Source organism: Oreochromis niloticus, linkage group LG7 (assembly GCF_001858045.2).
Source record: "Oreochromis niloticus isolate F11D_XX linkage group LG7, O_niloticus_UMD_NMBU, whole genome shotgun sequence".
NCBI classification, from domain to species: domain Eukaryota; kingdom Metazoa; phylum Chordata; class Actinopteri; order Cichliformes; family Cichlidae; genus Oreochromis; species Oreochromis niloticus.
In genome coordinates, this window is record NC_031972.2 from 46,962,219 (window position 1) to 46,990,018 (window position 27,800).

Sequence of the window (27,800 nt, forward strand, 5' to 3'; positions counted from 1 at the left end):
TATTGATGTGAATGATTATGCAAGAACATATTTAGCTCATGGTAAATTTTGTCCTGTTTGTAAAAAATGCGGTTACATTTTTTTCTTGGTATTTTTAGATAGAGATCTTACAAAAGATGATACCAAAACACTATCAGTCCTAAAGCAGTTCCCATTACTCATCACAATGAATTACTATGAACTTAGCTTGCTCTCATTTTCTGAGCCCACTTAGTTAATGAGCAGTTTGCTGCTATTTCAAACACCTTTTTTTTTTTTTTTAAATCGACTTCCTCTGGCTTAATGCTGGCTTCTCGCCAGCGCAGGTCAACCTCACCAGTCAAGGATTGATGAGTCCTATCATACTGAACTGACTTCATGTCTAATGAGGAGGCTCCGCGGATATGTTCAGTCTTAGTTAACCACGTTTATACCAGCAGAGCAGCCCCAGGATCCCTCTGCAGCATCGCAGCTCTTCTATCTATGGCTTCTACAGTCCACAGTGCTTCTTAAAGCCATTTGTCAAAACTCTACCCACATTAAATTATCATGACCCGAGAGAGATGTCTACCTCTAGGAGGAGACTGAGCCACAATCAGAGACAGATAGGGTGCACGGTGTCTGGAGACGCGCAACCGGATGAAAAATCGACTGCACAAAAATGTACGGTTGTTCAGGCTGCGCTCTGCGATTGTGCAGCTATATTCTGAAAGTTTAAACAATGTCTGGCAGAAGAAGAAAAGTTCCCCGCAGCTATGGCGTGTTACAGGTCACTCCTGGCATCATAAATCATCGCGTATGTTCTAACAGCAGTCACATGCAGCCTAACACACCTTGAGACGCCTGTGACTGCTCTCAGCGGTAATAAAAAAGATAAGCTGAATGCATAGCAGATGGTGTTTTGCCGCAGAAACTCCACAAATGATTTCTAATGCGACTCACAGTCGACTCATTCAAGTTAAATATGAGCTAGGAGCCCCAGGCGGGCACTGCAGCTTTCACATTATCCTGTTCTTTTCTATTCATTAATAATGATAGCTCCCTAATGAGTTGGTCAGACTTAAAACCAAGAAATATCTCTAAACCAAATTCCTTCTATAAGATAAAAGAAAAAAAGGTTTATGTTGACACAGAGTGCAGCTATTTTGAGATGAACGATACATACACATCAGATGCTTTGCAGAAAATGATTCACTGCTGGGCAGAAGGGAGTGGAGCTCTAAAAGTTCTGTTGAAGTCTGTAACCCGGTGAATTGACAGTTGGTAATACCACTGGTCGGATCTAATCGCTTAGCGTGCTATCTATATCTTTGTGTTTACAGTGTGGCCCTAACGAGCGACTCTAGGAAATTAGGATCCGGAATGTTTGAGCTTTCTTGCTGCTGGCTTTCGGGAAAGTATGCTAAAAATGTTCTAATTTGTCCCGCTAGACACAGTTTCCTTGCCATGTTGCCGTCTGCATAACAAAACAGTGAGCACAAAGGAAAATACGCAGACAAGAAAATGAGAGGCAGAATTAAAGGAACGATTTTTTAAAGGGTCGGCCGACTTTGGTTCTTAGCATCTGTAGCTATTAATGCTTTATTTTGTCAAACAAGCAAGAGGGTCTCTACTGCATATTTGCTTATCAGAGCAGAACAAGTTATTTTGTATAATAGGCAATAAATGGTTACGTAACACTTCTTACTGTATGGCGTCAAATGAGGGTATCACTGTTTCTGAACTTCTGTGATATAAATTTTTTACTACTTGTAAATCTTTTTTGTTTTTCTCTTTTGACCAGAGACAGATAATTTTAGTAGTTGCAGAAATGCATCTGTCTATGTCTATGATATCAAGGTTGACAGCTGTCATGTGACGGGCAGTGACTCACCATGCGGTGGATGTGTTGTAGGGCAGGAGCGTAGGGCTGTGGCTCTCCCCTCTGAGGCTATGTCTGGGCTGGAAGTGGGTGGGGACCATGGGCTGGGCTTGAGCCTGGGCTTCGCTCTCCTCTGGCATGGACCTGTGCCACTGACTCCGAGCCTTCTTCAGCCAGCGTCCTCCCAGACCCCATTTCTCCAGGTAGATCCGGCACAGCTCGTAGTTTATGGCTGAGTAGTAGAGAAAGTCCAAAGCCAGCAGCACCATCACAAAGAAGCCGTAGATCCACACACCGACCAGGGCTGTATAATTACTGCAAGAGACGCAGACTGGGAGAATTAATGCTGGATAATCTGAAAAAGATGATGATAAACACTTTTCATATCCTCAGAACTATCATCCAGTTACCCTTACACTGGGCTTAAATCCCGAAAGCAACGATCGCGCCTGCCAGGTGTGAATGTTTGCTGTTTATGTGGCAAGACCAAGACATTTATCAAGTCCTCCCTTGATAAAAACGAAGTTAAAAAAATAAATATAGGGGAAAAAAACCACCATCTGTTCCATTTACTGCTTCTTAAATACTGCTTCCTAAATTGGACAAAGAATTTCATTAGCACAAGAGAGTTTTATACGTCTCGTTTTGGCTCTTACATAGTTTCTCTAAAAATCAGCGCTCTTATTTTTCCACCTCTCATAAATTTTCTTCATGTATTACATGATCCAGCTGGATTTATGTGGGGTGCATTTGAACTTTTTGTTTTAGTCCACCCACATCCATAAAGTATAACAAGGTGAATGAGCAGAAAGGGCTTCAGAAAATAGCTTCCTGAGAGGTTGGGAAAGCAAAAATTTACACACATACACAAAAAAATAAAAATAATCTTGTGGTGTCACATTGCTCCTTAAACACTCAGGGCATGTAGGGTGGAAATATTACACATGTTCATGGACTGAATAAATATTCTGACTCTGAGAAGCAGAGATGACACGGGGTGTTACTTCAAAATAGAGATTTATTTGGAGTGAAACCATTCTTTTAGTTTTGCCTTAATATGCAATTAGTGTGACTCCACTGATTAAAGCCCTTAGAAAAAGTGATATTTGAGTGGTTGTAATTCACTAAATCAACTGAATCCGCTTCTGTCTGGAAACGATGCAGCCTTAGGGCTGTTTATCTGAATAAACTGCTTTAAAACAAACACCCGAGCTGCTTGAATGAATACTATGTCAGTAAATGCTTAACTGCATTTACCTTTCCTCACCTCTGCATCAGAGGCATTTACCTGCTATAATTTTTTTTGTATGTGTTCTAACAGACTAACAATGCAGGGCTATATTTGAGTCAGTCTGATCGCAGAGCAAAGAACGCAGAATGTGCACGGTTTTTAGAGAAACTGATCATAACCGCACCACTAACACCAACGCCATTCAATATTAATCACAGCTTTCCCAGAGACAGCAGATTGAAAGGATTAACTGTCAAATATATAACAATATTTGATGTTTTCCTATGAATTTCTTGAACATTTACTCTCAGATGACTTCTCCATACGTTTCAGATCCACAATATTTCAGCTGCTCCGTTACTTTATAGGAGACGGCGCACAACATTGTGAGCAAAACCCTTGGAGTCAAAATGCCTTTAGTTTTACCTCAAACTCAACTCAACTCTAATCCCATTTTCACCATGAAGTGTAAGAAGGGAGCACAAAATTATGGCCAGTTTAACTCGCTTGGCCAGCAGTAAATATCAAGCCTGCAGTCTTATTGGCCACTGAGCCAAGATAAAAGAGAGGCCCAACAGGCCATCTGACACTAAAAATGAAATATCATGACCTGCTGCAGGGCACTGTGTACCGTTTGAGACAGAGGCATGCTGGGAGGGCATTAGTACAAAGAGCTGTGGTTTTGTCACCCAAGCCTCCCACTGGGTGCTCCCACAGAAGGAGAGGGACATTTTTCTGTGTCCTTCACTCAGTTTAAATCTGCTTATACTCCACGCCATAAGCACTTCTTTCAGTTTAGTTGTCCTCTGTGAGAAATCTGTCATATCCTGGCATGTGTGCAGTTTTTTTAATAACGCCACACTGATACAGCTCTGTAATTTTACACAGACTTTTACTTTGAAACAGTCTAGGACTTTATAGACTCTATATACGTAATAGCCAGCACTTAACACCCGGCTTTGCAAAGGGTTTCATGTGGAGGCGTCATACTCAAAACACATAGGCTGCTTTTAGCATCTGCTCTCCTCTGTGGTGGTATTGAATACCTCTTCAGGTGTAGGTCAGTGTCAACAAGCTCTCTGAGCACGATACCATCAAGAAATTCTGGAGACCAAAACAAGCTGGGTTCATACGATCTGAGGTAAATTCATCTGTCGTTGTAGCAACTCACATAAAGCTCTCCCAAGATTCAGCGAGGCCAGTTTTTACTAATTAACTGTGACAAGCAGGTCATCTTTTGGTCTTCTTTGTTTTGTTTTAGCAGGATATTGCAGAAACTACAGAACAGGGTCTCCTGAAAGCTGCAACTTTCTGTCTTTAGTTTCCACATTTAGTGTAAATCTAAAATTGAGTGCATAGGAGTAAATGCATATTTATAAAGTCCTGCATTTCATATTTAAGCAGTACTGAAAAGGGTGTTGTAAATAATATATATTCAAATTATATATTATATGTATTATATTTTATATTAAATATATCCTGAAGTCTTTGTTAAATGATATTTCATTGAATATTGACTATAAACACACCTGATATAATATTTAAAAGTATTTAATGGTGTGGGTATTTTTTTTTTTAATAGTTTGATTTGTATTGCTTTTTATTAACTCTCCTCTCTCGATTTTGGGTTGGTGGATGATGGTGTTTTCATGAAGGACACATGAGGATACTCCACCTGACTTTCATTTTTCAGTCATGTGATTGGGCTGTACCACTGAGGATAGGAGGAGGGAATGGGACGATTTCTGTCTTGGGCTTTTGTTAAAATGCTTTTGTTATTATTTAAATGTCTGTTATAGTATTAGGATGGTCGTGTTATTTATTGTAGGAGGGTTTTTTTCTGTAAATATCTCTAGGTTTGACCCCCATGGTTACACCGGAAACAAAAATAAGTTAGGGTTATTCAGGGTTGTTGGGGGATTTGATTTTTGTGGACTGGAGTCACTGTTAGGTTCTCTATCGTTAATGTCACTCTATTTGTAAAGTTTTTGGTAAAAAATCAGTTTTAAAAACCTCACATCCTGAATTAAAATTCTGCACATTAATCTAACTAAGACTCTTGCAATTTTTTTCCTTTGCAAATGCAACTTTTGCCTGAAGTTCCAGTGAGTACACTTTAATTTTCACCTTCACTACTACCACAGGTCCTATTGGGCAATTATAATGCCAGCGAGACAAAACTTATAATGATAACAAACACACACACACACACACACACCTAAAACAAGGGGTCCGAGACAGACTCTGAAATATGTGTAAAATCCATGTATTTAGTCCTTGTCCATATGTGTCTTGTGCAGTCCATTTCTCATCAGTATGCCATGATTCCCAATATTTGACACTGACTTTGTTAAGATGGGCAATGTTTGAACTGGTAACCCTTGAGTAGCATTGGGCATCTAAGCCTGAAGACGCTAACTGTGATCTTTTATTTAATCACTTTTCTAAACCAAGAAAAAAAAAGGAAAAATATGACAGTGCAGATTTTTGTCACAGAAGATGCACAGTGTAAATCCATTTGACTCAAATGGCATCTTAAAATGATTACTCACTTGTGTGCATAACCATCAGAGGTGGTGGTGAGGTTGACCTGCATGACCAACTGGAACTCAGTCTCGTTGCAGCAGTACTTGAAGGCGGTGTTGTTGTGGTGGCAGCAGAACATATAGGTCTTATTGTCTGAGAGGCGTGGGCAGTGAAAGCCAAAGTGGTACCGCCCCTTTTGGTCAGAGTAAGGTTCACACACTCGGTAATGAGCTGAGAGGGCTGCAGTGGTGGGAAAGAGGGGGAGAGGAAAAAAAAGAAACCGTAGATGTAATATTCAGGAGCTAAAAAAAGAACTCATGACCTTTGAGGCAGAATTTTGTGTTTGTCTCCCAGTTCTGAAAATGACAACAACTCTGCAGGAAGCACCTTTCAACCTACAGCATCCAAATTGCAAAAACATAATCGTGAATGCTTGTTTTCTTTGGAGGCCTCTGAAGATACACGAGTGGACTGAATTCAGTTAATACCTCTGGCGAAGGACAAGCAACACAAAACACGGTGTACTTGCAAAAATAATCAGAGAGTAGATATTAAATTATGCATGCAGGCGCATGATGGCAAAAACAGTCATTTTTATTCTTGAAGGAACACAGATTCCCCCAAAACACAGAGACTATCAAACTGATTAGCTAATCATTGAAACCAGAGGGCAATGTCTTATTTTCTTCATATCGTCACACCATCCAGACATTTCACAGGAGCTTACTGAAGTATGAGCTGGAATTTATGGAACCTAATGGCACTTCTTGCAGTAGTGGATTCTGACACATCAGTGGGTAAACTAGATAATGTGTAGGTGGTGGTGGTGGCAGACTCGCAGCTTGATTTCTTGTCTTTAGCCACAAGTTTCTTGAGGCCACAGAGTTTAGTCTCTGTTGGCCTGCTTACTTTTATCATCACGCCTAAACCCAAAGTTTTCCCCAAGAGGGATGGTGGCATTTTTCTTGTTACTAGTCCAACAACCAAGTTCTCTGCTTGTTCCACAGAAGAGGCTGATGTCAGGTGGCACATGCTATTACAATATAGCCTGAATACAGCATTAATCTACCGGTTTAATAAGAGAGATCTGACTGTGCCAGGTGTGCTCCGGTATACTGGAAATCTTTGATAACACCCAAGCGTGATACAAACATAAGGGTGGCTTCTGTGCGTTTGTATGGAAACAACAAACATACTTCTCAGATTACTTTCACAAAATGCGTATATAGCACGCTGCTTCCCCTAGACTGACTGCCTCGCTTCATCCTCCCTCCAAAAGCAAGATCCCCTCTGTTTTTTGTGAATGTGTGTGTCTGAGTGTTTTTCCATTTTGTCATTCTATTTATAGGTGAACAAAGAGTTTCACTGTGAACATAGTGCCGCCTAACTATATGGTTTTAAACGCTGTTACTTAATCTTGGACCTGTTTCACTTTTATTTAACTCACAGTACAGTATCATAATCTAGGGCAGCACTAGGTTGTGTTTTTTAATGCAGTTTTTGTTCTGCACACAATACATGACTTAAAAAAAAGAATTTCAGTAAAATAGGCTACATATCAGAAATCCGAACAGAAATTAATCAAAGCCAAAGTGATCCGGAAAAGTATAACCAGTCATTTGGGCAGATGAAGCCATACGGGTGGAAACAGTGAGTTCTTTATGGAGCTACGGTCCTCTGGCTCATTTGCATTCAGCCAGAACTACGCTTACAAGTCCCTGCAGCTTTAGGGGAAAATGAATGTGTTACTATCTCGTGGGGGAAAATAATAATGTTTCTGGTGATGGATTCTGGCAACCAGTAAGGATCTACTTGAAGAAAAAAATCACAAGAATTGCAAACCAAACTCTAATAATAATAAATAACCTATCTATTTCTAAAGCTGATAATAATGCCTGTTTGACATATTCATTGTTTCATAGCCATTTAAAACAATCTATGACCTGTCTAAAACTATAGATAAAGTTCTTAAAATGCCTATAAGCACTGGAAGCCAGAATAGTGACAAATATACAGTATGCACTGAAGCATGCATCATCATGCAGTTCACTTTTAAACTTCTTTGCAGTCTCTGATAGAGGGATTATGTGATAATGTTTTTTATGTATCTAACAGGAAATCTATTGTTCATTTCCAGCTCCATAATTTTATTCTGGGACTCTACTAAAGTAACTGCATATGATTCACAGTCTAAAATAATTCTTATGGATCTACTGAGACTCAGCAGCACCTTAGCTCATCCTCTGAAACAAGCGATTCTAAAACCATTAATAGTTACAGCCACACTAAAGTGTAAGGCACTTTAAGACACTTCCTCTGACTGGCTAAGAAACCAAATGTTTAGAGGATTACTTATATATACATTCACTTTATTATTTTTGATTTTGGTGTTTGTTTCATGTAAGCATCCTCCACAAAATAGGTACAACAGCTTGTATGTAAACATAGCAGTGTTTCTGTTACTTATCTGCAGGTGAACCAATGAGATTTTAATCTTGTTAATGGCTCTATGTGTGGCATTTGCAGGTCCTGTAATTCTGTTTTCACTTCTTGAAAGATGCCGCGCCGTGGGACGTGTACCTGATTGATCCTTCTCTTATGTTTTCCTTTTCATCAATAAAGCCTAAGCTGCCAGTGCTGTAAGATTTTTAGGCTTCATTGATGTAAAACTGCGTTTTACTGTGATTTAATTCATATCAGCATTTCTGTACTTGTTTGCAGATACGCTGATATCATTTGTATCACTCTGGCACCGTGTGTTCTCGTTTGGCTTTGATTGATCATTCTCAGCTGAATCACAAATTGAAATGATGTCACTCCATGTGAAGTGCACTGAGCTTAGTTTGATGTTTTTATCGTAGCTTATTTATCCTTCTCATATGTGCTTCCTTTTATGAGCGGAGCCCAAAAAATATGACTGTGTTGTCAGTTAAAGTGTTTCGGCTGTGATTTAGTTCAAGGTCCACTTGTGCAGGCAGTGTGATAGAAGTCTTTCACTCATCTCAGGCCAAGACAGATCAGCATTTGAAAGAGACCTCTTTCAGGTTATAATGAGCTCGCTGGCCATCTTCGCTTCAGTGATGCTAATTTCAGCAGGAGAGGCTGTAAAATGAAACAGTATTGAAGGGCACGGTAGAATTAAAAGTCAAGGATGGCTTCTTCAGCAGTGAAAGGAAGCTCTTCATTTGACCCTTGCGTTGACAATACAAGTCGGTTAATCCATGAAAAAGTTCTGCAGTACCCTCATGTTTTTATGCCCTTTAAAAGAAGAGGGTCAGCAGCTGAGGGTTAGTAACCTGGTAATAAAGAAACAGAGGCCCTCCACACTGTAAGTGGAGTATAAAATTCTCTAATGATGCACAACTGGAAACAGACAAGTTCATCGGCAGTCTCTGGCTTCTCAAATGAACAACAGCTGGTTCTGGAAGCGAAAGCGTTGTAAACACACCCACCTGCTTAATTTCATTAACACCTCTTGAAATTTAGGATACAGTTAACAGCTTGGCTCCTGAACTACAGTTTGTTTACTGCCTGTGGTCTGAAAACGGCTGTGGCTCTCTGTCTCAGCGGTGCAAACACACAGCATCAAAACATCAGTCAGTGCTCACCCATCACTTTTTTTTTTCCCATAACTGCACTCGCATCTGCATTTTGTCTTTGTTCTGAAACATAAAGGTAGCCGTGTTTCATTCGGTGATCCTCTACAAAGAAGACAAAATGATTTTTGCTCACGAGTAACCCATTCAATCAGATCTTTGGTAAGCTGTAAATGTAATGTGCGCATCCTTTTTCTTTAGCTAAGTACAATCCACTGTGTGCGCCTTCTTGGTGTTATTATCTTTGCCTTTATGTTAGTTTGTCTGTTATTCCCTCACAGTCTGTCTGTCTCTCTGTCAGCAGTGTTAAACCAAATCTATGATTGACTTTTCTACCTTTTCTTGGTCAAACATGAAAAACAGCTTTGATGAAAAATAAAAAATAAATAATAATTATAACCATAATATCAATCTGCCTTTTTTTAAAATAAAATAGTTGCACTGATTATCAGGATAATGTGATGATAATGAGTTGTTTATTATCAATATTTTCATGATGGTAAATATACTGAGATACAATTACATTTTCAGTTTACAATTTAAAGTTATTCTGTTGTCTGGTCTTTAGTGTTAACTACAACATCACTTACAGTGATCACTTACATAGATATGTGACATAAGGGCGTAACCTTGTGTAACGCAAAACAAATCATAAATCAGTGCAGAGATTGTTTAGAGTTGTATTTCATTGTACCTAAGTCAGTAGAAATTTGGGTATTATTTGTCATTTCTGGCACTCATTCAGCATTCAAAGCTGTGCTGTACACAATTTGCTTTGTCGTTGTAATCATCGGTCCTTGGGTTTGATGCATTTTTCTGGGAACACGAGGATGGCCATTTTGAACTAAAGATGGATGTTGAGTGAGGAGGGCAATAACATAAATAACACTCTCTTGACTCTTTTGATTGTTATGGGTTTTCAACCTGCTGCTTGGCCCTGCCAGCTATAGCGCTGATTTCTCGCTCTCGCTATTCATCCTCCACCCTGTTTTGTCATTTTCAGACTTGAGTCGGCATATTTTTTTTCCTCCTGCATAATGTGTGTTTCATATCTAAGAGATATGTGTTGGCTGGGTTCTTTTCTTTGTAGCTTCTGGGGTTACAATATGCTCTCTTTTACAGTTTACGCTGCATGGCCTCATTTAGAGAGCACCCTAAGGTTCAGTGCTTTTCCTGCCAAGTAAAAGTAAGTTCTTGGCAGTAAATGTTTGAAAGCACCCAAATGTTAAATGTGTCTGACTTGAATTCTGCCCATCACATGGCAACATCAGTCTTTCTGCTCCCTGAATTCATTTTACAACACTGCAGTGGCTTCTCATGCAAAGGACTGAGACCTATATTTTGGGGGAAATCCAAAGTTTGTAGAAACTGAGGGCATGTGTAATGTCAGCAACACTACCTGAAACTCTGATTTGAGTGTCTGCAGAGGGCCAGATAAACAGACTCAAAAACAGGCTATGACTTAAATTCACAGACCTGCAGTGGACAGCAGGAGGAAGATGACCGTCAGGACATTGAAGGACTGCCGGCTGGAGATAGTCATCTTCTTGTCCTCATGTAGGAAGAAGGGAGGGAGCAGGAGGGTGGGGGGAGAGAGGGGGAAGGGCTGCTTTAGTTGGACGTGGGCATCCTCTGCTCGCTGACAGCTTCTCTCACATGGCTGCTTCTTAGAGTCAGGGCTCCTAATGGGAACAAGACAAGCAGGGGGGGGAGAGAAAAGATTAAGATATTTGATTTGGATTTCTGGAAGTTCTATCCAACTGTGTGGACAGCTTGTCTGGCAGTGAGCGTCCATGATGCCTTTCCCGAAATCTGTCCTAAGGCTTACATAACAGGACCGCTTGGGCATTCAGTTTAATTGAAACTGGCACTCTGACAACACTGGGGCTAAAAGTTGTTCCATGCTTGCTTTTTCTTGTCTATAAGTCACGGTAAATTACAGCAATAATCATGAATATGTATACTTCCCTGAGCTGAAATTGTTGTCATTTGTTTAGTTGATTCTAATAAAACTGACTTTTTTTTGACAGAGATTAAAAGAACATCTTAAACTAGACGTGTTAGTTATGTAACTCTATAAACTATGCGTTGCAGGAAAAACTGCACATATCATGCATTAAAAGTACAGTGCTCTAAGAAGAGCAAATATTTAATGAATTGCACAGAATCTGCTCTTTCAGCACAGTGTAAAGTTTTGTGATTGCAGAGCTGCTGTGGAGCACTTTGCTTGCAAGTGATGCATTGTGGGGGTTCATGAATTCCTCTTGCACATTATCACCATTCGAAGCTTCGCTGTAGTCATCCCTCTACTGATGATAAGTAAGATTAATGGGGTGGCAGTACATTTCGCTTAGGCACACTTGTTTCTGTTTTTTTTTTTTATTTATTGCTTTAATAGCCTCATTATGTGCACAGAAATAGTACCTCTCTGTGCATTCGTTTAAGTTGATGTTTCTGATAATTTATATATGAACCATTTGCAAATTTCACATAGAAACACCCATTATTTGCTCCCCGAACCTATAAGATCCCATTTTTTCTGAATGTAAACTTCATTCAAACATGTACCAGGAGCCTAGATTGCTTTAGCTGCGTGTATGTGCCGAGAAACTTAAACATCTTCTCTGCACAAGCTAGTTGGAAAATATTACAAGCTCGGCTCCTAAATTATTGAGGACCTGACAGAGGCTGACAGAGAAGGAGAAACTAAGCAAAGAGAGCAACAACAAGGGTGTAGAAGGCCCATCAGTGTTCCTGTCATAAAAAGAATTCAATTTATTGGTGGATCAAAGCCAGTCTAATGTTGCATCACCAACCTCCGACTTTTTTCTCAAGCTCTTTTGGTAACACTCCGAAGTATGGCGCACATACATCTCCATTTGGAGGGCGACTGGAAAGTTTTGTTTCTTTCACATGAGCACACACAGTCAGAAGAGAAATGGTGCTAGTGGTGGGGCACTGCCTACGAGCCAAAAACGATTTATCAGAAATATGCATACAATGTTCACCAGGTCAGATTTACAAACTGCTAGAGGTCAGAAACAAGCTATGTTTCTGTTTTTTGGTCAAGAGTTTACACGAGTAGCCACATCTGCTGATGAGTGGGTTCACAGTGAGGTAATGTTTGTGCGGACTAATGCTCAACATTCGTTCCAGATTTCCATTCTGGTCTTTGAAAGTTGAATAGCATCAATTAATTAAATGTTATTATGTTATTATGTTGTAATTTTTCAAGTAAACAGAATATTTTTCAGCTTTGGTAGTCATCTAAAGACGTCAACATGTGCTGTGGAATATTTTGCGCAAATCTTTCAGCTCCCTTATTTTTAAACCAAAACTCACTGAGAAAATTATGTAGAGATGTGTCAATTTTGAAAATGTGCTGTAAGTTGATTCCTTACAATGGCACGGCCTGTTTTGCAGCTGGTACACAATGGATCACAGAGTGAGGATGAAACAGGCTGGCTGTGGAGTAAATAGCATTTGGCAATTTTTACACCTTTAACACCTTTTTGCACACTCGGGCAATTGATGCAGAAAGCAGCAAAGCTGTCAGGTCAGCTTGTCAGTTTTACGGAGCTGTAAAAGCGGAAAATGCAGGCCTCAGATATTAGAGGTCTTTCACAGGTCCAGAGCTTAAGATTTTATCCAAAGCCATTCATGAAAAACCGAAACCTCAACGTAACCTGAGGGCAGAGAGATTCGTCAGATTGAAATACCTAGCCTTTATCCAAATTGCTGTTGACCTTAACAGACTTAAAAAGGGAGGCAACGCCAGTACTGGCAGCAGCATGATAGCCTACACCAGTTAACAAGCATCCAACGTTAATAAGAGAGGAAAAGATGTTTTTCCCCAGCAGGTCACACGAGTTCTGCTAATGGCACAAAAAGAGAATTTTTTTCCTCAAGTGATAAAAATCTCACGTGATTAGAGATGAGAAAATGCCTGCTATCTTGAATTGCATACATGGACACACACTCAGGAGGAGCAGCAATACGATTAGACTGACTCTAATGTAGACTCTATCCTTAAGAAGACATACGCTCCTATTCCAGGCTGGATAAACCATAACCGTAATAAGGTATACAATTATCTTTTTCTAGCTGAGACACAACCTATTGCTTTTTATAAATATGGCATGTAAGCATGTGAGTGTGAGGTCATGCGCTAATGAGAAACACATAACGCTCCCTAACTGAGCAACAGAGGCTAAACAAATATTTTAGAAGAAATTAAAGCTGTGCAAACACTGTGGAGAATCCCACTCTCTGTCACAGGTACTGCCCCATCTCCTATGTGTTAAAAGGTTTCAATCCCAGATCAAGGAATAAATGCTGTGCATAACCATTCCAATATACAATGAAGTTACTGTGGACCACATGGACAGACTATGAGCTGCAAGTGAAGCACGGCAAGCTTTTTCTGTCAAAGTCGTTTAAAGCATTTTTTGATCTGAAAAGCTGTTCCTTCTTCAGAAAGCCAGGCAACGGAGGTCCCGGGAGACTTGTTAGAGTGGCATTTTGTATATTTTTTTCCAGTCTTTTTATTTCTGGTGAAAGCTTTAGTGTACTGTCAGATGACAGCATGTAAAGTATAACGAGGGATTCCCATCCTTTCTAAACCCACTCCCCACAACCAACTCACTGTTGTGGTCTTTTATATACATTATTTCCTTGTTTTCTTGTATATTCACATGGAGTCACCCTGCTCCCTATGCTGGGCAGGCTATAAAAGGGCAAGGTTCACAGCATCACGGCGCACGGCTTGTTTGCGAAGAAGACGTAAATGTTCAAGGGTTTGTGTAATGAGTCTGATGGTAGTGAAGCACAGTATGTACTGTAAATACACAGGAGTGCATGTATACAGGCACACACAGCACAGCACACAGTGCATAGCTCCCTGGGACTTAAAATAGAACATACTGTTCAGCTGAACAGGCACACGACACAGATGGAGGGTCTAGATACTTTGTTTATGTCTCAAATCAAACTAAAATATACATAAAGGCCATGGAAACACCCACTCTGAGTAAATGTAAAAGCTGTTCTGAGGGGAAACACTGCATTTCTACGAAAAAGCATGCAGATTTCATTTATCTGCCTGCATCTTCCTCATTACTCGCTGAGAACAGAAGCAAATATTAAGTGACCAATTGCTGCAGTAACCACTGCGAAGCTAGCAGCACACTTTTCATCACAACACAGCAGGAGACCCAAATCTGTCAGAAGTTTGATGAGGAAAAGCGCAGTGGAAGATTTTCGGGCTATTTGGAGATTACACACAGCGATAAGCGGGGCCTGTCTCATGAACATCCTTGTCCGAGTCTTATTTTTGTTCAAACATTAACTTTAAAGTATGCGACACGTTATTATGCTTTCTAAAAATCATTATTTATTTATTTTGGCCTGCAGTGTCCCTTATCTGAGAAGCTTTCAAGTTTGTAAAGGCAAAATCTCGACATTACAATTCTCTCTCTCTCTCTCGCCGTCTTCCTCTCTACAGCTTAACTTTATTTTTAGACGAAACATTTAGGCCTGTCTTTTTGAGTATTCACATAACCTTTTTCTTCCATGGGTGATAGTAGTTGGATATTTATTCGCCCTCTGTGTCTCATTATTAGAGTTTCCTCAGAGCCCATAAATGCACTCTCTCTTGCTTTGCTTGCCCTTAATCCATGTTAATATGCGTTATCAATCACCCTAAAACACATGAGCATCCGCAGTGAAGTACAGTTTAGAGATGAGACTCCCACTTCACACAAGGGGAATAGTGAGCAATAGCTAAGTGACTGTGGGTCTGCAGATGGGCTTGCGTCCAAATACATTCTGTTGCAGCCCTCTACCTAATTGATGCTCCCTTTGACTATCATCATAATAAATTGGATTTCATTCACGTTTGATGGCATTAGAGCTTCACTCAGAAGCCCGACAGTGCTCCATTAGGACATGAGCCCATGTCAGGAGATTTAGAGCTGTGATCTAATGATTGTCATTGGCACAGAGGACTGAACTGTGTGCAGCATCAGTGAGTAAGGAGTGGCAGCCTAAGTCATTAAAAGCAATGACTGGTGAACATGTACAACATGTGACACAGCTGATGATTTAAAAAAAAACCTGTCCTTAGAGGATACCAGTAGTCTGGGATATTTATTTATTTACTTAAGAGCAGTTTTAAAGTTTAAAAAAAAAAAAAAAATATTAAGTATAAAGTACTTTTCATTCACAATGCATAAAAAAGATAAACATCAACCGCCTTTGCTCGTAAAATCAGTCTGCAGGAAAGAAATTGCATCCTCTTTCAGTTTTAAGGTTTTATGTATAAGGACATAATAAAAATAATCTGGTCCTTACCAGGGCTCAGCATTAGATAAATATAACCTCAGAGTTAGTAGTACAGGGCATGTCATGAAACGTAAACATCAATCTTGTGATGTCATTTGCATGCGACACAACAATGGAGGACGTCGAGGCGTTGCTTTTTGTCACACTTGGGAACCATGGAGTTGATTTTTGTGCAGCCAGTTTCAAAAATAGCAGTTTTGATTTTTGTGAAGAAGACGCTCTCACAGCTCATCGAGTGACACCATTGACTGTCCAATCGGTGGTTTGCAGTCTGCTGACGTCACAATTTTGGATTGGCTCAGCTCACTTGGAACCCCGGCCATGCAGACACTAATAAAGTACCCATATAAGGTACTGCCCCCTAATAGAAAACCCTAAAAACTGAGTAAAGTTAAGCCGAGTCGAGTAGGTACTAGTGGAATAGAGCAAATAGTTGCATCTAAACAAATCTCTAGACTTCTGGAACAAGACCAAAGTGGAGAAGTCTGGCCTTAATGCATGTTTACTGATGTTTACCATGTTTACTGAAAGCCAAACACAGCATATCCACACCAACACTTCATATTAACAATCAAGCACGGTGATGCTTGAGTTCATTATGAAGTCCTCTGTATTTCAAAGTATTCCAGAGTCAAATGGCAGACCATCTGTCTAATAGTTAGAGCTTGGGAAAAAGTGGGTCATGCAACAGGATGCTGACACCAAGAACAGCACCAAATGTACAACAGAATGGCTAAAAAAAAGAAGAATCAAAGTACTACACCGACATTTTTCAATGGCCTGTCTCTACATTGTAAAGAAGAGTGGAACAAAACAAAAAGAGACTATCGAAGTCATGCACAAATGATTAACTTGAGTTAATGCTGCTAAAGGTGCTTTTTCTGTTTTTTACAACATCTGATGTTGTAATTTTTTGGATTATGTCCTGATATGTAAAAGCTTGCAGCTAAAAAGCCCAGTCGTCCATCAATATGTATATATTGATAAATCTCCTATTATAAAACATAACTTTTTCCTGCTTCAGCATAGAGTTATCTACCCAGGACAGACCTCAGGAATGAAAAGAGAGAGGTTTTTAGTGTATGTTTGGGGATATGCTGCAGACAGCATTTCAGATTGCAGGTTGCATCTTTAACAGTACTGAATGATGGATCTAAATACCTAAAGTGAAGCATGACATTTAGTTTTATGGCCTTGAAAGCAGTTATGAAAGCAGCTTCTCCCAGTGGCTCTGACTTTGTAACGTAAGCCAGTCGACCAAGATAAAAGGACAAGTTTCTCCATCATCTTCTGTTTCAGTAATCCTAAATATATCTTTCGATAAATCACAAGAGGTTGAAATAAACACTAAAAAAAATTACAGTTACACAGCAAGCGTCACATTAGCAACAAGGTTGTTTTTGATTCATCATTCAAGTACGTTTCACACAACTACCCATAATCCTCTCTCAGGAGCCTTTTTCTTTTTTCTTTTTTTGATCTGACAGCTTTTTATTACAAAGTGATCAGAGCAATTATTTGTACTGCATCATTTTGAGCTCCGGGTCTGCAGATATGAATTTGACTGATGAACAGAGTTTCTTCTTCGGTTTACATGAGCCGTCACCTGAATAAATTTTCCAGGTCAAATATTCTAAATAAAGCCCAAAGGCGGCAGCAACATGTTTTCGTCTAAAGCCTGGATGTTGCCTGGGAGACCTTAACGTCACAGAGGACATAAGGAAGAGTGTAGCCTGTAGTAATTACCACCCACAATGTGGTGGACAGGAAATGAATACATAAAATCCTTAAATATGCTAAGGGAGGAACAACAGCAGTGTTGCCATAGGGCTTGTTGTGGAGAGTTTGGTCGATGCGGCAGCATAATAGCCTCGGCTATTGTGAAGCGCACCTAGCTTGCTGCATGGGTGGTCTGTTTCTGTTTCTGACTTGGTAATGGTTTGTTAGCATAACACAAGCAGAAGATGAGAGAACAACTGTAATCAAACTAGCGTCTGTGGAGGCACACAGTGCATCTACCTGCTGAGAGCTGTCATGTTGATGGAAACCATTCTGCCTTCTACGTTCACTTTATCTCACACCCTTAATTTATCATCAATTTGAATTACAAAGCAAGATTGGAAAATAATAGAGGTATTTGTCTGAACACCCCCTCCCCCATCAGTATAACCAGAATTATAACTCAACTTGCTTTTAAAGTTTCATAACGCCTGGCAGAAACGGCAGCACCGCATTATATTGTTGAGCTAATCTATTGTAGATAGAAAGACTTCTGGCTGGTATTTCTGAGGAAGGCAATATCAGCATCCATCTGGAAATAAACCTCCCCCAGCAGTGGCTCCAAACACATCTGATCACTGCTCAGTGCTTCTCGCTACACTGCTCCAGCCACATCTCAAGTTGAATAAACAACTAATATCACAACTTTGGAGGTTGGAGAAAAGGAATGTGATACTTTTTCTTAAGCTTTAGTCACACAAAATAGAAAAAACAACACAGAAAAGGCTAATTAGTGTACATTTAAGCACTTGGGAAATCTGGGAAACCCTAACTCACAGGAAAAAAGGTCTCCTCTGCACCAAATGGGAATTTAACAGGGTGATTCTCTCACAAATAATTTTGACGGGGCAATAAATATATGCATGCAGAGAGGGAGAGGAGACTAATGAGACAGCTACTGGAGTCTAATAAGTTGAATTCATTACACAATCAAGGTCTCGAAGTCAGCTGGGGGGATGAGAATTCTTGGAACCTCATCTAACATAACGCAGATCACAACAAAGATCTTGTTTCCATGTGATGCAGTATGAATGAATCCAGCTCACTTGATGCTGCATTTGGAAGAGACTGAACACTTAAGGTTAAGTATCAACTGATAAAACCTTTATTACATAATGAGGAAAGCAGCTGCAGTGCTTGGTGTCTTTCACCAAGTTTTTCAATCAGTTATTATGCATTGTTTGTATTCTTGATGTGCCGCTTTTGTTTGTTTAATATCGTCTCTAACGTTTGACATATTTCATCTTTTTTTTTTCAACAAGAAATAATAATAATAACTACACTGGGGATCAGTTTCAGACTTACTTTTTGATTTGAGTTTGCTGCCGCTATAGCTTTGAGAATTTGGGTTTCATCAAGCGACTCAGAGGACTGGGTGTTCTTGAGTTTGACTGCTAAATGTCACTGAGATACAGTAGCTGTCACCCTTAAATCACTTTCAAGGCCACAGAACGCCTTCCAGGAATTGTTCTGCAGCAGCTCCCAACACTTGCCGTTCCATCAAAGTTCTGAGCCGCCAGCAGGCAGCAAAGTCCTCATCTGTCAACGCATCCGCGCTTTGGCACTCGCATTCAGTTTTCTTTGGTAGCGAGACTGTGACTCATGCAGAATAACTGGACTTGTTTGGCTCTGGGGTTTGGGAGACATATCCTGGGGACTTTTTTGGTGTCTCTGATGCAGACTGACACGGCAGTATCTCCCAGACAAAACCCAGCATTGTTTGTTTGGATTTGTTTTAAACACCCCACTCTGGGCTCTTTCCCTTTTTTTTGTTGGAAATGCTCCCCATCATCATCCGCCTGACCCTGGATTTAAAATAGCTCCTACTTGCAGACTAATATCCCAGCGGGAATTTCAAAAAATGAAGCAGAAAGTTATGACATATATAAAAATATCACTTTGATGTTTTTTGCTGTGCATTAATTACACAGACCAACATGACAAAGAGGCAACACTAGCCCTAAAGCTGGCACTTTGGTTTCCATGTGTGATGGTGATAAATGGTAAGGACACAAACTCAAGGTTTGCTAATGTTTACTAACATATTTCCGTGCACATTGTCTGAACAATTCGTAATCCCTGTGATTTTTAAACAATGACTCAACGCCATTCAATAAACCAGGCTACTTTACAAGTTTTGGTTGCCCGTGTTAACCTACACTGCCTGAAAATATCACTAATCCTCAGTGACTTTAACAGTCGCGTCAGATCCAAAAGTAGCACACTGAACTTAACGAAGTGGGCAGCTTTACCCTCAGATAACGCCCACAAGCAAAAGTCTTAAGAGGTCAAACCCCATGCGACTTCACCCCAAAATAGCCATTACAGATACACTGTAAACACCCGGAGCGCTTGCAAACACCTGGAGGTCCCAAAGGTCGCAAAGGGCAGTGGTCATGCACACCCTCACATAGTGTGGCCAAGAATACCTCAGATGAGAACGGATAATACTCCCCACTGCTTCTCTTCCAAATGCTAATGGTGTTTTGGCAGCCAGTTTATATAGCCTGTTAGAAAAATCTTAAACCGCAAGAAACCGTTTGTGAACCGTTCCAGCGATCGTTATTGGAAGTGTTGGTTGACTGGCCATCGTAGTGGGATTACACCTCATTAATGAGGCTGTCCTGCTTTTGACCCACAGAGAATGAACTCACCTCAGGTTGCATACGTTTGGCAGATTTTTGTGAATAATAACTTCCTACTATGTCCTGAAATGCTCCCTAAATGCCATTTGAGTTCAACTCGAAGCTCTAATATTATAACTTTGTGCTAAAAGCCCCGACACGTCTGCAAAACGGTTCTGTTGAACTGATTTCCTGAGACTGTGAATGGATTTATTATCAGAATGAAGAGTTACCTGCTGCTGTTCACTGATAATATGGCGGGTGCGATCAAGCTTATTTAAAATATTCGTCATTATTGGCGAGAAGGATTATAGTGAAGCATTATATATCGTGGTGAATTAAAAATTACAGTCATTTGAGCCATAATGACTCATGGATTATACTTAGGCTTTATATAGCGCGTAATGTCTGCCAGCGCTGTGAGCACATATGCACATGTGTGATGCTACAATACAGACAAATGTTTACACACGCATTGGTTGCGTGACATTTTCTTAAAAGCCCCTGGCTCAGTGGTAGCTGACTTAAGAAACAAAGCCCAATCTCCCACAGACACACACCTCTTAATCCATATTCATGCATTTTCTGCTTAGTAACAAAGGCGGCATCGCTTATATTCTCTTTTTTAACAATAAGGACCGCCACAAGTTAAAAGGCAAACCAAAAGGAAGGCATTGAGTGAGGATGACCTACAGTAAAGATTTGCACATGAATACTCTCGCCGAGGACCCAGTCTGTCATTTTCTAGTGTGGCCGTCCCAGTGCCTTTATAAAAATCATGATCTATTTGACGGAATGACATTTTTATAATGGGGGTATTGTTTGAGGCTTTTGTTGCATGTACCTCTTAAAAATTAAAAGATGTGTGCAGCTGTGGTCTACCAGTCAGAATAGGATTTCCCAGGCTACTCAAGTCTGCGTGTCAAAGCATTCTTGGGCAAGACCGTGAACCCCGAGTTGCCCCCGTTGCATGCAAGTGACTGTGAGTATGTACATGAATGTTAAACAAAGTGCTTAGGTATAGAAAAAATGTTAGTATGAATGTCTGTGTGACTGGGTGAATGAGACATGTTGTATAGTTTTTAAAAAGCACTTTGAGTGCTCAGTTGGAGTAGAAAAGACCTTTAGAAGTCCACGTGTTACAGGAAATCCTGCAAAAAAACACATTTACTTTAAGTAATGCTTTACTAATCCTCCGACACACACAAACACATAAAAAAATGCATCTAAACTTGGAGGTTGAATTTAGCTCATTATATATGTGCACTTTGATATTATTTGATCTTTCAACTAACGTCAATGAGAAAAGCTACTGTTTTGCGAGAACAGTGCACATAATCCAGAAGCTGTGTGCTCAGCTGTTGTCAGTCTCCTTATCTGCCACTTCTCGTTGACACTGATGAATTTATATACCGTTACTTCAACACGCTCATTTTATCTGGTGATAAAAGCTTATTCTCTTTCCTGCATGGTTGAGCCAAAGTGACAGAGGCTCTTCTGCACCTCTGGCTCTGTTATCATCTGCAAGCGTCTGAATTGAGCGTTTAACCCTTTGTTCACTCCAAGCGCATCGCAGCTGTCTGTCACAGCTGCTCCCTCTTCCTGTAACACCTCTGAGGAAGGGAGGTCAGGCAGGCATATGGTTACATATGGAGGCTGTTAAGAGCAGGAGACTTCACTGCTCTCCATTTCCCCCATTATTCGGGGTGATTCCTATTATGAGGTGAGGAAAATGTAGATTTGTACCAGGACTCAAATCTGGTGCCGTCATTAAAACTGCAGGATTCCTACCACAGTAGAAATCAAAAGCTGTGTGTCTGCGAAGGAAAAACAACTGAGTGCATGACAACAACAACTTGCACTTGCAAGTTATTTTAATATGCTCCTAAACCAAATTTCTTCGCTGCTCTCAAACGTGGCTTTGGTTCCCCGTGTCACACATTTACTAAGATTTTTTTTCCCATGCAGCTCCGTTTTGTTTTCTTTCTGTCTGAACTCTCTAAGAGTTTCCTTCTCTCTGCTGCTTATTTACAACACTGTGAAATAACATATGCTTTTATATGACAGCATAGGCACAGTGTGTAAAGACACAGAGCCTCTCTTATCTTATATTTACTGTGCTCGTCGAAAGTTGCTACATCTGGAGTGCGGTAATTTAAAATCATCGCACCTCAAGTGGAAGTAAATACACAAGGTTTTGTTCGCAAAATCTCTAAATGATCTGATGGTGATTAGGGTTTTGAGTAGATTTGGTTTGATTTCACTGACTAAGCTTCCCCTCAGGTTTATGATACAGTGGATCACACATTGTAATTAAATAACAACACAGATTTACGTGGAAAGATGTCGATCACCACAAGTTTCCACTCGTTATTAGTCACGTAATAACATTGATCCACGGGTGATGCGGTGGAGAGGCTGAACTGGAGGTTAAACTCAAGTCAATGAAGCATCCACATGCTTTAGCTAAAGCACAAGAGCAAGGTCAGAGGTCAGATGCTGCTGCACCAATTACTGAGAAGTATGAGGTCATGCATAAATGTCAATAAGTCAATATTAAGATTACCTCTGAGAATGAGAGCTGTGGTCTGAGGGGTTTTTTTGTCCATTCATACCAAAGATCTTCCCCTTATTGTAAATTTAATATCTCTTAAAAATCTTGAGGGAATTTCTTTAAAATTGGAGCAAATGTTAAAAGATGAACGCATGGGAATTTGGTGGTGAAAGGTCACTGTGGCCGCAGGGATGCAAGTGCTAATTAAATAAAATACACTAATGTTTACTCGGTGGTGTGATGTGCATTGTTTAATCGATGATCAGACACCAGATTGGTGACACAATTTGTCTTTTTAGGTATCATATTATATGATGAGTTTAAAAGCCAAAGGATATATAAATGTCTATACTACAACCCTCAACTAAGGTGTCACAGACTGACAATGTTACAAAATAAAAATTCTGGTTATTTTTTATGTACAGGAATAAACATGCACGGATACTAATTTGAATAATGAGTCTCCTCAAGTTAATATTTTCCCAACCTCTGATTTCCCCAAGTATTCCTTTATTCTCCTGTGAAGTATCACTCATCTATGATTTTAACTGTTTCAGCCGGATTAATGCTCAAAGGAGTCTGCATTAATGTGATTTCTTTCTTCCCTTTTGTGTTGACCGGAGATACACTCACATACACAGAGCAAACACTGCATTAATATTCAAAACAGCCACTGGGTGAACCTGCTTCTGAATTTCAACAGCTTGTCTCTTATTCGATTATTCTTTCAGCCTCTAATTTCAGAAGCTGCTGAAAAAAAAGAGGAAATGCCTTCCTGATGCCAAACGCCCCCACCCCCCTTGAGGGAGGAAAAGACAAAAAAAAAAAACAATACAGCGCAACAAACCTCAAAGCAAGGCACAGATGTGAAGGAAAAAACTAAACTCACCCCTTCATATTAGTGCTTATATATAATGATAAATGTTTAACGGGCCTTTTGCCAGTTGCACGTATGCATACGAGTAAAGAAGTGCATGTTTATGTCCACACAAAGGGATCAGGATGCAGATAGTTACAAGCAAGCTACTGATATTAGCAGTAATATAATAAGACTTCTGGCTTTCCGCCCTTGGCATTGTTACAGAAGTGAAGTACAACAGGGGCCACACAGAGGGAAAGTGAATGCATACAGTTGATGAGCACAGGCCATGTTTTGCTCTAAAGGCCTCTGCTTATTATCTCAGTGGTGATTATTATCCCCCCCTGCTTATCAGTGGATTCTGATATGGAGGGGAAGTCGGACATGCAAGGGCTCAGTTATGTTGTTACTCACTCAGCTGTAGAAACGTATACATGCATACTGTACATACTTTCTTGCTAACAAGCGCACAAAAACAGATGAATGTAGAGATAAAACATACATAAAAACACTATGCACACATACACGGAGGCAAAACAGAGCAGGGGAACTCGGCGCAAACTGTACAGAGAGATTTATCGATGACAGACCGGATTAACCAAATAAATGCAGAGTTTTCTGCACCACAGATTGGAAAACAAGACATTTCTGAGCTCACCGAGTGACTACGTGTTGCTGTTTATTTTGGGTTGGACAGTGTAATTATTTGGCTGCTACTGCTGCATGCTGTTTGCAATATTAATCAGTTATACTCACAGCTGGAAAATGTTCATGATTTTTTTTTTTCTTTTTGCAGGGTGTGTAGTGGATAAGGGCATCGAGTCCACTTGGAACATCAGATAGAAGTCTTTGTTCTTTTCAGCGTGCAAGTAAAAAGTAGATCAGTGTTTTGGGTTAGGTGTTTTTTTAAAAGTCGTATTTAATTTTAAGTACCACTGAAGTGAAATGATTCAAATAGCAGGCAATCAAAACTAGAAGAAAATGTCCGAAGGGATTTTCATGCTCGAGCGTACCTGAATGGTGTGGTCAGAAGTTACTTTGGGTTGAAAGTGTGGTAAGACTGGCCTACAGTCAGAATGTAATTTGACTTATAATGAAAGAAAATGATTGTGTGCATATCACTCTAACATTAAAATTGGCTCTACTAAACTCTCAGTGAAATAAAGACAGACCGTCTCGCAAGCAGTATTCACATCCAACTCAATGGTGCATATAAGTGCAGACTCTGCGGATTGTTCGAAGATTTACTACCAACAATTTGGTAATCGTTTAACTGTCGAGGCAAAAATATCAAGACAGCTTCTAAAATATAAAAATGTGATGCTTGGGCACATTTGGACAAAATATTCAACAAGTTAAATCAGGGATTATAATCATCATTACTTACCGGTAAAACTGTAACTTTTTACATAAACATACAGTGTGAAAATAAACCTTTTTTTCCCCATTCTTTTTTTATTTTTTGTGGCCTGTGTGTGCGCTTCATGTGGCCACTGCCACCTGTAGATTGTTCTGCCCACAAATGTCAAACAGGCAACAATGTGGTTTGTAAACTGGCAGCAATGTGGTTTGTAGCTGCCCTTTAACAAGAAAAGTATTACGGAAATTCACCTCAATGTTAACGCAAACAAGATTTCAAAGAGAGGGACGAGATTGATCTAACGCACAGCTGAAACTACCTGTGAAAGTTTTTTCTTTTCATTTTTTTTCTTTTATGACCACAGCTTAACTAAGGTAAGTTTTAATCAGTCCCATTTACTCCTTTTTAATTTTGCTGTTGTTTTATCAAACATAGAAAGTACAAAATAATGAACATTGTCCTAACTGTGCAGGACAGCTTCTGTTTTTTGACCTGTAGTTCATGACACGCTGTTACAGTCACCTGTAAACTTTGAGTGGTGCTGACTTCAGTGGAGCTTTTCTGCCTCTTTGTGCGTCTGTGTTGTTCACTTCAGAGTTTTTTTGCTGCTTTTTTTTGTCTTTGCACCTTCAGAATGTGTCTATTTTGGAATTCAGGATGTGGGAAGCAATTAGAAGATATTCAAATAAGATTTATTACTGAGTTTAAATTGTGACATTCTGTATGGTACTTTTCTCCATTATTTTAGGATCATTACCTTACAATATAAAGCTCCATGAGGCGTCTCTTGTTGTGATTCGGCGCTACAGAAATAAAACTGAATTGAACTGAATTAATGGCAAAGAACTGGTAAATAGCTTCTTGGCTTATATTAAGTAAATATTACCCAGTATTTTATGCTCAGTGCTCAATGTTCAAAGCTGTCTTCCATTTAGTGGGACATACACATCAGTTTCGCGATGACCAAAGAGAGACTCTGAAATGCCGTTTGACTTTGTGTTTACTTCTAAATAACCTTCTCTGTCTGCACTCTGTTATGTCTAGATACATGGCTGAATTACGTGTGCTGCGATGACGGTCGTATAGCTGAGGTTTTGTGCCTCATCTGGACCGCGATAAGAACCAGCATCCGTAACACGGTGATAACACCACAGTTGTATTAATTTCAGCTCAGGACTTTTTATGTCTGAGACTCAGGCACCAAAAACTCCTCCTCTGCCAAAAGATTGTCTGCATCTGGTGCCGCCAGCTACTCTGCAGTTTCAACACCGGTCTGATCATCTGTTCTGAATTTGAAATGCTCCTCACTAAAAATTTTCACCTTGAGGGCTCCTGCCAAGCCAGTGGTCACGACGCCTCTGCTTGCTCCACCTCTGCTGATGTGAGCGCGTGTATGTGTGTGTCTGCTTTTGTGCACGGATGTGTGTATTCAAGTATATGCCTTGGTGAAATAAGAGTGTGTATACTGTACGCAGCATGCACGCATCAGTACCCTTTCAAAGTCAATGACTTTTCTGAGTTGGGACAGTCAGCTGGTCACCGATGGACTCAACTGTGAGGCGCAGTGGAGTGGCAGGGTGCGCTTGAGACAAGGTGACAGAGGAAATTGTGCTCAAGTAATGACTGACGGTCATGGTTATGTCCTGTCTTGCCTGCGGAGGAGACTGTGTGTGAGTGACGCAAACATGTGAAGTCCAGGACTAAACACAAAGCTCTAGTGTGCTGCTGGGCAATCCTTTTTAAGAGCAAAATGTTTCACTTTAGGGGTTTCTATATAAACACACCACTTTCCTGTCACTGAAATGAATATAAGGTAGACTTTGGCTGATGCAACAGCCCTCCTTTTGTGTCAAAGCACATACACGCACAGTCCAGATCAACTGCACTTTCATGCCTCCACCTGTGTTTACACTGGGAACACAATACTTTGTTCCCTGGCGTCTTCCCAGAATACATTTTTAATCAAACTGCCCATCAAACCCAACGGCGAATATTTAACAAACTTCATGGCTCATCGGCTCCCTTAAGCCTCCATCAGAGCCCCTTTGTTGCCACCAGACAGAGGCCAACCTTTGCATCTGAAGGCACACTTCTTCTATAAGTGCTGGAAAACAGCAGCAAGAAGGTTTTGTGACAAATAGTGAGCAGAATAGCTCTTCATAGGTTTCAAAGGGACTTTTCAGTCACATATTGTAAGTAAGTAAACGCTAAACAAAGCTAGAGTCCTTGGGGAGCCTATTTATTTATGCAAATTATAAAACTGCTCATTCATAGGGTACAGAAATTACCCAAAGGTACCCAACGATTCACAGAGTAATCACAATATTTGGAAGGGAGGTGTGGTGTTTATTAAAATAATTTTTCTGCTTCTTCTGTTTGACTGAATAATTTCTTCCACTCGTGGTAATGAAAGGTGAGGGCTGACTTGAGAGACTCAATACATCCAAAGCACACTAGAACAAACACGCAGCCACACACATAGCACGCGCACTCTGTCTACGCACATACCCTTAAGAGTAAACACACTTGAACAATGTTCACTGTTGAGCAAAATCATAAAAGCTCGCAACTGCTGCCTGTGGGCCAGGTTTCAGACACCCAGGCGAGAGCAGGATTTTTCACAGAGGAGCAGGATTTTGTATGAGCGAACAAAGGGAATCTCCTTCCTCCGCTGCTCCTTCCTCCTCTAAATCCTATCATGTGCCACCATGTGTCTCCCACACGCCTGTTTCTAAGTTACCGGCAGCGTCAGCTGCCAATCCCGCTTAATTGCCTCCTGTGTAAAGTGACAGCTGAGGGGTGGCGATGAGAGCGAGCTGTCCTTGCCTTTTCCTGAAGCTCAGTCTCCGCCACCTTGCTAAGGAGAGACTCCACCTGAGAATTGTACTGTATGCCTTAGGGAAATTACACAGTAGTTTTGACCTGTAGTGACACTTGAGTATCCAACCTGGGGACTTGCTTTGTTAAAAAGAAATATCACTCAAATGTTTCTAGGCACTTTTTAAAAAAATAAAATGTTCTCAATTTAGAAAAATGCTCTGCAGGGACAGTTAACTGAAGCCCTAAGGGAGGGATGGAAATATTTTAAA

General features: G+C 40.2%; 1 protein-coding gene across 4 annotated transcripts in view; it reads right to left on the reverse strand.

The window, feature by feature from the left end:
• Positions 1-27,800, reverse strand: part of shisal1b (shisa like 1b) — a 102,552-nt gene that overhangs the window by 9,956 nt on the left and 64,796 nt on the right. For 3 of the 4 annotated variants that reach the window (XM_003444013.3, XM_005451011.2, XM_005451012.2), the window contains 3 exons: positions 10,670-10,875; positions 5,624-5,837; positions 1,849-2,155 (listed from right to left, as the gene is read on the reverse strand). In XM_003444013.3, coding sequence (XP_003444061.1) covers positions 1,849-2,155; positions 5,624-5,837; positions 10,670-10,736 — 588 coding nt within the window. In that variant the 5' untranslated portion in view covers positions 10,737-10,875. Of the gene's footprint in view, positions 1-1,848; positions 2,156-5,623; positions 5,838-10,669; positions 10,876-27,800 lie in introns of those variants that run through there. The other variant, XM_005451014.4, reaches the window with a different exon arrangement.